We start from the raw sequence: 13,048 nt of genomic DNA, 5'->3' as shown, positions 1-13,048 counted from the left end.
ACTTTTCTGCTTGTTAGTATACAACAATTTAAAATGTGCCAGCCCAAACACCAACAGCAGTACTCACTGCTAGCATTTGGAGTTAGAGCAGGAGACCACAATTGTACATCTCCCTCCCTCATAATCTCAAAAATCACTGAGACAGAACAAATGTGCAACACAGACAACAGAAGCATTGATTTATGTAAGAGCCATTGGTGGTTTCCTTTAACATAAAGCCTTTAGAACTTCATTTATGATGAGGCAATTGAATAGACATACTGTGTAATGGTACGGGTAGGAGGCAATTTGTTTTACAAAGAAGCACAAGGAAAACCATACCAGATTTACTGAGCACAGCAAACAAATGCCAATTCAGAAAGCACTTCAACTGTACCAACTGGAAATTAAATATGAAGAGTAATTAGTTAAAGCTTCAGTTTAAAAAAAACTGCTAAGTGGCATCCGTCTTCCTGAGAAACTTTTTCAGTGCCGTATGCTAGCACTCTACAGTGCTCAACCATATAAGACATATCTGTTTGCTTTAGATAGACTTCAGGAATATTCAGCATGTGAACACATCACAGCACAGAAGCCCTAACCATTGGCCTGAGCCAACAATCCCCTTTCTCCACACACTTCACTAGCAGCAGAGAAAAACGGCCGCAAGCACATTTGAAACATTCTGCACTCCATTTTGTTATGACACTCCTGCAATCTCAGCGTTCTAAAAGCAAGCGCCTTGTAGACACGCGGATGCTGTTTCTCAGCTTCTAAAAGGTAAGGGCACTGGTTCTTATGCTGGCTTCTCACAACACAAAGTTGCCACTTTCTGCAAGGCTGCTATTACTGTACAGTACAGCTTTCACAAACCACAAATATTTGGAGCTCCTGTCCTCACTGTCAGTTAGAAGGCAGAGTTAAATGACATGGAGCAGTCACCCACCTACTATGACGTGGAGCAGCCATCCACCTAATCCTACACACTCTTCGAATGATTATGTGGCTAAAGGGATAGGTCAGAAACAATTTCTTGCAGAACCTCAAGGCAGTTTACATCTCTGTAAGATTGCTCCTGTATTTTCAAGTGTAATGGACTATTCTCCTTACCCTGAGAATCTCTCTGGAGATATATGCTATCCAGTCTTCCTTCAGAGTATTCCCTTTCGTGTTCTTCACAAGGTCAGTGATAGAGCCTGCTCCACAAAACTCCATAACAAGCTGCAAAACAAATATCAGCATACAGTTCATAGCTGTCTAGAGAAGCAAAATAAGCAGGGTGCAGCAGCAATTTGGGAAACCCTCACGAAGCACAGAATATAATCTATTTTACGTTCTATGCCTGGAAAGTGGATCCAAACCAAATGTCTCCAGCATGTGTCAGACATATATGGAATATGTCTCACATTAGTTACCACATTTTCAAGGACTGATCTAATCACTGTAATTTAATGTTGGGAATCTGGATTTGCTCAACTATGCAAAATGCATTAGTAGTAACGGGAATATAGAGCACATCTGATGCTGAAGGAATCAAACTGATCACACCATTGCAACACATCTTATTTACAACTCCCACTTATTTATGGGAGACAAGAACATCCACTGGTGCCCATAAACTGCCAATTCAAACCCAAACTTCAACCCTCCAAAGGGTACAGGTGCGATGAGAACTGTCATGAGTAAAATTTTCAAGTGCAGGTTTATTTTTACAGCCACGCATTCTTACTGCTCAGCTCATCTGCCTTGCTCTCATGAAAAATGCTAACTATCCATCTGGGAAGCGAGGAAGAAAAAGTTACTTAAAGAGCAAATCAATTGCTAGTAGCAAATCTTGGTTCAGCCTTTCTCTTAAGGATGCATGATTAGCCTGTGTGATTCACTTATCTGTTTAGGCAAGCACCAACTTCTACTAATTTGTCTTTCCCTAATGAGATATTTCTGTCATCCTCAAATGATATCCGAAAGGGATAGGCTTATGAGAATGCTTGAGAACTATCTGCTTACCCACAGTTGGTCATCATGTCCTGGAGGACTTTTCTTAATGAAAGCACCATAATAAGTTGCAATATTTCTATGATGAGAATATTTCTTTAGCATATTAATCTCCAGTTTGATTTCTTCTTCTTCATCCTTTGGAACAAAACAAAAAGCATACGTTTAATACAGCACGTGCATCATCTACTTCCTCTTCTCACTCACACAAGTAGGTTTAAGAAAGTTCAGTTTATACCAGCATCATGCTCAATATGATTTGTGCCAGCAAAATCTATTCTTTAAGATGTTCTAAAACAAATCTTTATTTTCCCAACTTTTCAGCAGTTGAAAAAGCAAATAAAGGATGCACTGAACTTCAACTAGTAATGAAGCAGGACAGGATCTGTTTAAAAACCCTGTGCTTATAATACCTTAAACAACCATGCAGCCAACAGGCTTCTGCTTCTTTGTAACCCAGAGAACCAGGAAAAAATGTGAATTTATGTTGGAGGAGTAGGATTTCCCTCCTCCTCATTTTTTCCCCTTCAACTTCCTCCAACTTTTAAAAATTCAAATTTTCTAGTTCAAAGCCACGTGGTGACTTGGCGCAGTGCTGCTGCTCGGCGCGTGGCAGGGGCCCACCTGGGCCCAAAGGCAGCACGGCCGCCTCAGAGCCCCCTCAACCCACCTTCCTCCTCCTCCTCCTCCTCCTCCTCCATCCAGCTTGGCAGCAGAGGAAGAGCAAGTGCAGCAGGAAGCAAGGGCTGGGAGCCCAAAGCGTAAACAGGATGCTGCTGCACAAAGGCAGAGAGGAAGGATTTCCCCTGGCTCCCCCGGCCTCCGCCAGGCAACCCGCATAGAGCTGCTCAGGTGAGCAGCGACCTTCCTGTCCCCGCCATGTGCAAGGTGAGCTCAAAATAAATAGGTAAGTGTGTCTGAAGTGAGTAATGCTGTGCACAATTCCTTAAAAACAATCCATTTTTGCAGTTCCATTTTTGACATTCGGGTAAGAGGCGTGGAAAGGGCAGGATGCCGGCCACGGGCGCTCCTAGGACCTTCGGTGCATATGGGGATGAGGAGCAGGGAGGAAACCCGACAGACATCGCCCCTCTCCATGCGGCAATGCGCCTCCACCCACCCTCCTCTTAACACACCTGGGCCACAGGCACCCTACTTCAGCACTTCTCAAGCCAATGAATAAAAAAACAGCCGATTTACCCCTTCAATCACAATCTTTAATCACTCTGCAGCTTTCGACACCTTATATATCTAGGGGGAAATGTCTAACTTGACCTGACTCCAGGAAGAAACTCTCTTCTCTTGGGCAGCAGGCCGATAGAAACGGCAGCAAATATTTTGATTATCCTGTAATGTCAGAGCTGATTACATAAGAAAGGTTTAAGCCTTAAACTTCCTTGCAATCTGTATCATGCTAGCAATCAAATATCCTCTTCACAACATATGCCGATGTTAATACTAACTTCACGTTAACCATATACACTGGTAGAAAACAATTATTTCAAACAGACTAATACTGGGATGCAATGCTTACTTGTAAATGAGTATAAAAGAATTCCCCAAATGCACCAGGGATAAACTATTCTTAAATCTGTTCATGATGCTTCTTTAAAGGAAAATACTGTGCATTTCTGAAACATTGGCAAAGCAGTAAAACAATCTTGTAAATCAAAGTTCCCAGTGAGCCTGGGGAGAAAGCATGATCACCAGAACAGCTTCTTGAGCCAAAAGCTAACTCGGTGCTTCCTCAGCTGTTTCTACTGCCATTGCTGTTGTGTGAATTTTTTATTTCATCCATATGTAAAAAAATTTAAAAAAACACAGAAGAATACACGCTTGCACTAGAAGCAACCACGCTGAACTTTGTGAACTTCGACTTCAGACAAAAAACTATAAAGGGAATTTTGTTAACCTTAATAGTTCGGGGTTTGCTCACTACAAAGTTCAATATATATAATTTGATCAATCTGCTATTTTGTACCAAGTCTTTATATAAAAAATTATTTTCTGTCCTCAGCACATGAACACAATAGCTTTTACAATACAATGGGCAGGATGTCCTAAAGGCTGTTCATGCTTATCTACTATAACAACGGTCACAATTACAATGCTTGGACAGGATCTATTTCTGAAACAAACAAACAAACAAACAAAAAAAGGCATGTATAAATCCAGCAGACCGCAGGCGGTTAATGCTCTTTCAGTTTTCCCTTGTAGCTGTATCAAGGCACCTACTCCGTGACCTGCAGCAACCCTAAGCATCTCCCTTAGCTAAGAATACAAATGGTACTAAATTGCCATTTTACCTGTAGCTGAACATTTGTCCACCACACAGAAAAGTGTGGTGACCTATGGTTCAATCCAGCTTGAATACCAGCTTACAAAAATAGATGGATTCAGTAATTCTTGACAGATTTTGGCAGATTTCACTTAATGTGGATCAATAACTCCCTGGCACTGAGTCCTGAAGACTTTATAGTGACATGAACAATCATAAGGATTAATCAGTTTAGAGAGCTCTGCAGCATCTCTGTATTACATGAGTCATTAAAAATGGTGGCTTATCTAGAATAAAATTGTTCTGTTCGAGTTCCAGGTCCCTTTTGATGAATATTCCAGCCTTTAGTCTTGAACGTGTCAAAAAGCACCATTTCAACATTTTTCTAAAGTGAGAACCATCATTTTCCAATTCAAAATATTGTTTGCAGTATTTTATTTTCATTGAAAACCATTCAAAAAAAATTTTTTTTTGGAAGGGTGATACATTGTCTCTGAGCCACAATTCCTTCATGGTTTCAGCCCTTTAAAATTACAGATAATTTCCTTTCTTGATTCAAGGTCTGAAATCATCTCAGAAGTGTGGCTTCATCTGACCAGCTCTGTCACCCACACTCCTTTTTCTATCGGTGGAGAAAAACAGGTTTTTTTCCAGGGTACAACTGTTTTCATCCCAATGAGGACATCCGAAACAATTTGTGCCCTACTGGTGTTTACTTCTCTCCTCTAACCATAAGAGGAAGATGAGGTCATTAGCAAAGACACAGACACCAGTCTCGCAGATGTCTTAAGTTAGGCAAGGTGAATCCCACCCCAAAATCTCACCGGATAAGAACATTTCCGCACAGTCCTCTCTATTAGCACGTGCGTCGCAGGGAGAACGTACTGTGGACTGAGGGGCTACTCCTGTGTGCGGGGGGCCCCGTTACTGCTGCTGCCCTGGCGTCAGGACGCGCTACAGCCAGCCTGAAGGAAGGAAGCTCCCCAGCATAGGGGCCCTGCGCAACGGCCACTAACAGCCCCGCAGTTTGACGGGGCGCCAGAACCACAATGGGAAAAATTAAAACCAACTGAGGAGAGAGACTGTCATTCTTGTGAAGGAATACAAAAGTACCTCCTCTTTCTTGGAGGAGAGAGGCAGCTGGTAAGCCCTTCTTAGTGATTTTATGCAGCTGGCACCAATTACCACTTTAGGCCATTATCTGTGGATACAAACTCCCATTGAAACACTCTTTGTCTGTGCCTCTGATAGGGCTGTTGTAAAGTGTTTGCACTTACACATTCACTGTCTGCTTGTGACAGCATGTCTGATTACTAGCAATTTTTGCAGTAAGCTCTACTTCTGCAACAGTCACGTGATTAAATCAAGTGTCAGAGTGGATTTCCTCTTCGTTTTCCATGTATTTCCCTTCAGAGATTGTATGGACACACTAGCATCTTTAGGAATTTTTAAATACCATGCTGCTTTATCAAAAGGACTTTGTCCATAAAATTAAAAACTGCGAACAACATCCATGGAGAAATTCACCACCATGCAGTAAAATAATTTTTTGATCATTTGAATAACACATTAAAAATAAAACCACCTATCAGCATGCCACCTAGTGGCTCCCAAACAGCTTACACTGCAATATCCCAAAACATCCTCTCATGTCTCTGAGAACACCACATGCTTTTCCATTATTTAGTGTCCTCACTAAATATGTGATTACACTCTCTCACACAGAGAGCGAATCAGCTACTTGTTACTTCTATGACTTAAATTAGGATTTTGTAAGTGGTGATCTATCTGAACACCATGCCACTGGAGTACACACAATAAAAAATAAAAGCAACTAAAACAGTCCCATGTAAGGAATATTAAACTGGACAACTCAATTATGCAACTTCAGCAGCTTTTTCAAAAGCAAGCTTCTTGAATCATTATCACAAGAAAATCCTGCTTATTTACACACATTTTTAGAAGACGAGGGATTCAAAAGCACATTGGGAGCTACGCTGGTGGGAAGGGAGAGGAAGGAGCCCACAGCTCAGGAAGCACCTAAACCATTTGTCAGAAGCAGAGAGGACATTACCAAAGGGAGAGGAAAAAAAAAAATCACTCCATGCCCACCCCATTTTCATATTCTTCCCTAACCATCACTGTTTAGGCAACTCAAGAGACTAAGCTAAATAGCCCCCGATCTGTGCCAGCACTGCAACTGTTACGGGACCCCTACGAGAATCCAACTTTGAGAAACAGACCCAGGGGGAGGAAAAGGGAATAACGCTGTCTTCCAAGCTCTGCAGCACAAGGAGATCACTTCGGGAGCTGAGAGTAAGACCAAAAAAAAAAAAACAAACAGAAATGTAAAGGTACAGTGAGAAATTATCCCAGGCCGTGTAAGTGGTGACTTTCCATCCACAGCCACCTCGATAGAAGAGCTGCCTTAGCGCTGCGGCTACCTCAACAAGCAGCACATGCTCTTCGCTACTTTCTGATTTTATGCTCTTAAGGGGTGGCACAGATGGGGGAGGAGGAACAGGACATTTTCAGAAGATTTTATTTATCCTAGTAGTACGATGATGGGAAACATGAATGAGGAAACACAGCCAAGCAGAGATAAAGCAAAACAAACTTGCTTTTACCTTCATTACAGAACGTTATCTCTCCTGCCAGATAATTTATATGCTACTCTAAATCAGTTTGCAGAGGAATACAAATTGGTTCTCTCAGTAACTTTCCTTTTTGTTTCAAGAAATGAGACAGTGAAAAATCTCAGCCCTCCCCATACAAGCAACATTCAATGGTTTTAAGCTATAACCAAGGATTTTAAGAATTAACAACACTACCCCACTAACAACACTACCACTAACAACAGTGGCAATCCAAATATGCAGGAAAAGGGGGGGGTGAAGAGGGGGGTAGGAAAAGGAAACCTCCAAGTCTCCTTTTGTTTGCTTTTTCCCATGCTGCCCACGAAGCTCTGCCAGCCAGTATCAAAGGAACTGCATTGCTGGGAAAATGACAGCTGGTTACACTATACCTGGGATTTCAGAATAAGCTACACTTGCTAAGAAGCACTAGCTCCAGGGGTAGTTTCTGGGATCTAAGGATCTTAAAATTATTTGAGAATTCAGATACATGTGGAGCAAGACATAGCAGCATCTGTACTGCTCTGCTATGAGAGGGGAAAGGGAGCACTAAACCACGAGCACCCAGAATGGCGAAGAGGAAACGCTTTTGCCTTCAGAGGCATCAGGACTAGGACAACGCATCCTTTCTTTCACCATCTCCCCCCACAGCCCGTCCATGTGAGTTCGGGGCGGGGGGGGGGGGAAATCACACAAGCCACAAGAAACCCAGTTTGTTTTCCTTTCCCCCTCCTCTCTCTTTTCATTTCTGCTCTCCCCTTCCAAAAAATAAAGTCTTAGAAGGCACCAAAAACCAAACAAAACCTTCCAGGATAAATCATGACACCAACTTTTGCAAACCACCATTCCGCTTGTGTGTCACATCCTCTCTCCTCCCTCCTTCCCACACCCCAAACCTCTGGCTTTCATCCATGCGAAACTGAATCTGTCCAGGACAGGGAAAGGCTGAATAGTGCCTAGCACAATAGGTGACCTTTTCTGGTACTGGAATCCATAATATATACAGTCATTAATAAAGTTCTCACACACAAGGGGGAAGTTTTGGCAAAAAGAGCTGGGGCAGTACTGCATACAGCGCAATATTTAAACCAAGAGCTGTGGTACTCCAAGACGGGAAGGAGATTGTAATTTTGGGAGGAACCTAACCACAATAAAAATGAGATTCCAAATGCTAGGCAAGTCCCTGCCAGAGCCTGCCAAGGTAGGAAGTTCATATAAAGAAGAACAGTTTGCAATGCTGAGAACGCAACTTAGAGAAATCTAATCCTTTCCAGCACCACAACGGAGTGTCAGAATTGGGAATATGATATAAAATAGTTCTTAAAGAAAACAAATAGAGACTTCTTGGGAGGGAAAGCCTAAGCTGTTGAAAAGACTTTAATCAAGACATTCAGTAAACATTTAACAAGTTCATATACAGTCCCTCCTAAATCTTAACATACGAGAGCCTCTGCTTTGCTACTACAACCCATCTTTCTTGGAGTGTTTTACTGAGCTTTTGAGCTTTGTTACCCTCCAAACCAAAGACCTCATGCAAGTTTATTTCCCTTCTGTTTCTCTTCCCTGTTACTTTTTCACTCCCAGAATTCATTATACCTATCCGACTTCAGGAATAAGGTCCTTCTTTCATGTACCTCTTTCCCACAGGCTCTCCCCACCTTAGAACCAGCATGTTCATTTCTCTGCACTGTCCTTCAAGTCCTTCCTAAACATGTATCTCTCCAAAGGCCTGCAGACTGTTCACCCTTCAGTAAAAGCATTCACAGTGCCACGTGCTAAATGTTTCTGAAGGAACACTGTAGACATCCAGGAACTAACAACATGGGTGCTGACCTTCCCCCCACCATCGCTGTTAGGTTGCATCTCAGCCTCTGCCCCTTGTCTGGGCTGCCATGCAGAGGAAGCCCATAGCGGTCTTTACCATTTACAAGCTCTCTGCAGCCCATCTTGTCACTGCAAGATGCCCATAAGCCTCTGAACTGCTGCCAGAGTGGGCACATAGCCGAGCCGCCAGAAACAGCCGAACAGCAACACCCTGCTCTGGTGCCCTTGCATAGAGGGATTGCGAAAGACGGCTGTGATGTTTTTGCAAGAGTCAAAAATCTCAGTTTTGTCCAAACTGGCTAGGAGAACAGGGCTGCCCCTTCTTACCACGTTTGGTTACCTTCAGTTACAAGATTTCATCAAGCAGGTTAAAAAACACACTTCCCAATGCATTCAAAACAGAGAGAGCATTGTCTCCCTTTGGCACAACCCTCTCTGCTGCATGCTTAGGGCACCATCTGAAACAGAGAGAAAACGAGCCAAATTGTTTGCAACAGTGCCATCACTGCGGCTGTCGCCATAAAGCAACAATAAAGTTAATGGGACAAAAGAGCGTGAGGGACAGAGAGCTTTTAAGAAGGGTCCCAGTGCTGCCCGAAAGAGCCTGTGTAAGCACTATTGCGTGGACACAAGATGGAATCACGTGTACAGGAAGGAGCCAAAAACCACTTGAAGACAATAGTTGTTTGTTGTCTCCCCAAAACTACCTCCCCTGCCGATTGCTCCGACAACAGTATTTTCTTTCTTGCCTGACGCACCCTTGGTGCCTTTGCTGATCGCTGAATGAGCTGCGCTGACGGCACAGAGACTGCACTGCTACTGACCTCCCCTAATAAAACCCCAGGACACTACAGGCTTTTCAGAAGACAACCAAGAGAGCAACATCCTTAGGGCAAATCCCTTCAACCATTTCCAAGGCTGGCCCCTTGATCCTTGGTCACGATTACTTAAGAGTTCCCTGCTCAGACCGCATGTTTATCTCAACTATACAATTCAATTGTCCATCCTCGTCAAGCCTAAATTATTTACAAGTTATGCAACAAGCTAGCCTTGTACTGACATCTTCAGAGCTCCCAAAAAACAGGGGAGGTTTAGTACCCTTCTTACATTACTATTACCAATGTTAAAAATGTCTGTGGCTGTACAATTGTATATCTGTTCTCAGATTTTTGTGATCAGGGCAAATCCTTGCTAGCAGATATCAAAAATAAGTCTGCATACAAAGGAAACAAATGAAAACAATTTTGCTTTATACAACGCTCCAGGTTCGAGCAAAAACAGGAGAGAGAGATGACAGAGAAAATCACCTCATGCGGAAAGCACAAAAGTTGCATGGCATTTCTACCTCCAATCTCAGCATTCATTTAATGCCAAGGAAAGCGGCGTCTCCAGGGGGTGGCAGGGGCAGGTTTTCACAGTACTTGGCCCCTGTCCCCCCCAGCAGTGTCCAGCCCTGGCACACCACTGCTCCCACCTGGACAGACAGGTTTCCTTCCCAAAGGGGGCTGACACACAGACACCTCCTGCATGTGCAGTCCAGACATTGCTGGGCCACTGCCTGGATGTAGGAGCTGGGAAAGACTCCTGGGTCCTGTGGTTTTGATACAGCCAAAGAGAATCAATGAGAAATTAAAATTCTAGTTTGAAACTAAGCTTAAACTTTGAGGGGGTTGCGAAGAAGGCAAACATTTGACAGAGGAGAGAAAACAAAAGGCTGAAATTACTGGAAGGGTTGCTCTACGTGCAAAATACCACATGGAAACTATATTAGCAGCTATCTAAGACGGGAAGGTAAAATACACGTCAGAAAACGGCAGTTCTGGCATAACATGAATTGTCTTCTGGTATATATGTCATGATAACCTATAATTACATGAACAAGCTAACAAGTGCCTGACAGAACAGATTCATTCAGTATACAGCTTCACACCCCAACTGACCGACAAGTCCTGTACATGAACGGGAAAAAGAGACTTGTACAACCCCTCTTTCATTTTGTACACTGAATGAAACCCAAATGCTAAAAAGAAACAGTTTGCAGTCAGGAAACCAAAAGCTGTCACCTTGCACAGGTGAAAAGGAACAGAACAAAGAAGAGAAAGAGAAAGTAACCCCACTCTGGCATTTCCTCTGAGCTGTTTCATGTAGGATCCTTTATTAAAAAGAGATCGGGCTGGAGAAGTGGCTGAGGAGAGAAATGCAGAAGCTCCACCACACACCACCGCTTCTTTGTCCGACAGCCACAGCCTGGTTCAGGTCAGAAGCAAACACATGGTTTTGCAAAGCCGAAGAGGCAGACTGGTGCCAGTACTCCAAAATCAATTATATGGAAAACAAAGGAATGGAGGAGCATGAACCAGCACCAACACAAGTGCCAACAGCAAGCAGCTGGCAGCTACAAAACTAGCACCGTCTGCTTTCAGGAAACACAGTCTTCCCAGTGATGGTCACCCCTCCATAGGATGAGTCCAGTCTTAGGCGGACAGACCCATCCTCTTACAGGCGTCTTTTCCCCCACACTATATTGCAGGAGCCCAAGGCAATTACGCTCCAGGCTTCAGCATGACAATTAAGTGCCTAAAATTAGACAGAACGAATCCAGGCCTTGGCCATTAATGACATCAACAGTTTTCTCAAAAGGCCAGCAAACAGCCACTGGAGGCCTGAAAATTTTGTTTATTATCGACTTACGCTTCTGAAACCAAATCGACTGGTAGGTGCAACTACAGCTGCCCAGATTCCCAAAGTCTTTCAGGCTTTAATTAAGCAACCCTCCTCATTAAAATGTTGCAAGTGCTGCAGTTTTTCCCTCCACATATTTATAACTCTGTACGCAATACTAACACAATATTGCATTTTGTCAGAAAATGAATATTAAAAAAAAAAAAACAGAATTACTGCATTTTCATTGCAGCCCACCAACACACTCATATAAAGCAAAACACTTCACTTAGCACATATCCTATGAAGAAATAGATTTAACACTTCTTTTTAAAGTCGATCTGAGGTATACCTGCCAGACAAAACAGGATCTAGTACACAGCCATCAAATCTCCAAACATCTAAGGTAATATGTTGGCTTAGGAGCCAATAGCCATATTTAAAGCCTGCTGTATGTGCTGTCTTTAACCCATGCTCTCTTTTACCCACAAAAGGAAAGCTTTGAATTTTGGGCCACACTGTGGCCTCCAAAAAACTCCTTGTAAGCAAGGACTAGTGTGAGATCATGATCTGCTTTATTCAACACAAGGTTTCTTTTGTGAACTAGCCAAAATACGTAAATTACACAGGAATAAAATGAATTGTCCCATCTGTACATGTGTCTTACAAAGATGACTGAATGAAATAGTGAGCAGGCACAAGTCCTTACAAGTTTTAATCTCAGGTAATCTTTGCCTAAAGGTTAAACACTTCAGCTGCTCTGGTCCAATATTAGTCACCGTTCAGCCTGTGCAGGTAATCAGCACCCTTCTCCTGTGCCTTACATAAAGTACTGAAAATGCAAAATGACAATAGCTACCAGATAGGATCTGACATGTCCAAATGGCAGTTTCTCTCACAAGAAGAGAGGCAGAATGGATCACAGAAAGAAAACTGTGTTGGAAAGACAGCAGCCCACTATCATCTGTTTAAAATACAGGCTTAACATACATCATATGCAGAGACTGCAGGTGGCTGCAATGAGAAGAAAGAACACAGAAAATCTGAAAACATCAAAAGTGACACTAGCAAAACACTCTTGTGGCAAAGGCCTGATTTACACAAAGAGGGAAAGACACCAGGGGGACAAGATGACCCAAATTTTATTTCTGGGATGAAAATGAGACTGTACACAGAACAATACAATCATGGAGTTAAGGTGACTGGGCCCCAAATTTGCCACGTTACTTTTTTTTTCCTTTTAGAGGCTTGTCAAATTCCATTTTCTATTTAAAAAATTCCCCAGAAAATCAGCTTCACTTTTTCCCCCAATATTACAAACAAAGCAAACTTCACAAGCCCACAAAATGAAGTTTTACTCCCACCACCATCACCACCACCACTTTTCCCTCCTCACCTATACTGCTAGATAAGAACAGCTCCTCCCAGTAGCTACAGAGCAGAGGACCAATATCTGCTTTCTAGCTATAAGACAGACAGCTCTATAAAAACACAAAGAAATATACCATCCTCTGCCCTAGGTAAGGTTGACTAAAACTACTTGATTCTTACTAAATAAGAAATGGCTTGCTAGTTTTGATATCAGCAGTACTCCTGTACAGTGCATTTTTAGCCACAGGCCTGTGACATGGAGGGAGATGCTCTTTTTCCTGAAGAAGAAAAGTCTCCTTCTGCAAAC

General features: G+C 42.8%; 1 protein-coding gene across 13 annotated transcripts in view; it reads right to left on the bottom strand.

Annotated features, from left to right (window-relative positions):
- MAP4K4 (mitogen-activated protein kinase kinase kinase kinase 4) overlaps positions 1-13,048 on the bottom strand; it is a 168,097-nt gene that overhangs the window by 58,483 nt on the left and 96,566 nt on the right. For all 13 annotated transcript variants that reach the window (XM_067294708.1, XM_067294712.1, XM_067294730.1 and 10 more), the window contains exons 4-5: positions 1,987-2,112; positions 1,090-1,200 (exon numbers count right to left, since the gene is read on the bottom strand). In XM_067294708.1, the coding sequence (XP_067150809.1) occupies positions 1,090-1,200; positions 1,987-2,112 (237 nt within the window). The remainder of the gene's footprint in view (positions 1-1,089; positions 1,201-1,986; positions 2,113-13,048) is intronic.

The sequence above is a fragment of the Apteryx mantelli genome, chromosome 1, assembly GCF_036417845.1.
Source record: "Apteryx mantelli isolate bAptMan1 chromosome 1, bAptMan1.hap1, whole genome shotgun sequence".
NCBI lineage: Eukaryota > Metazoa > Chordata > Aves > Apterygiformes > Apterygidae > Apteryx > Apteryx mantelli.
This window is presented reverse-complemented; position numbering and strand designations above follow the sequence as displayed.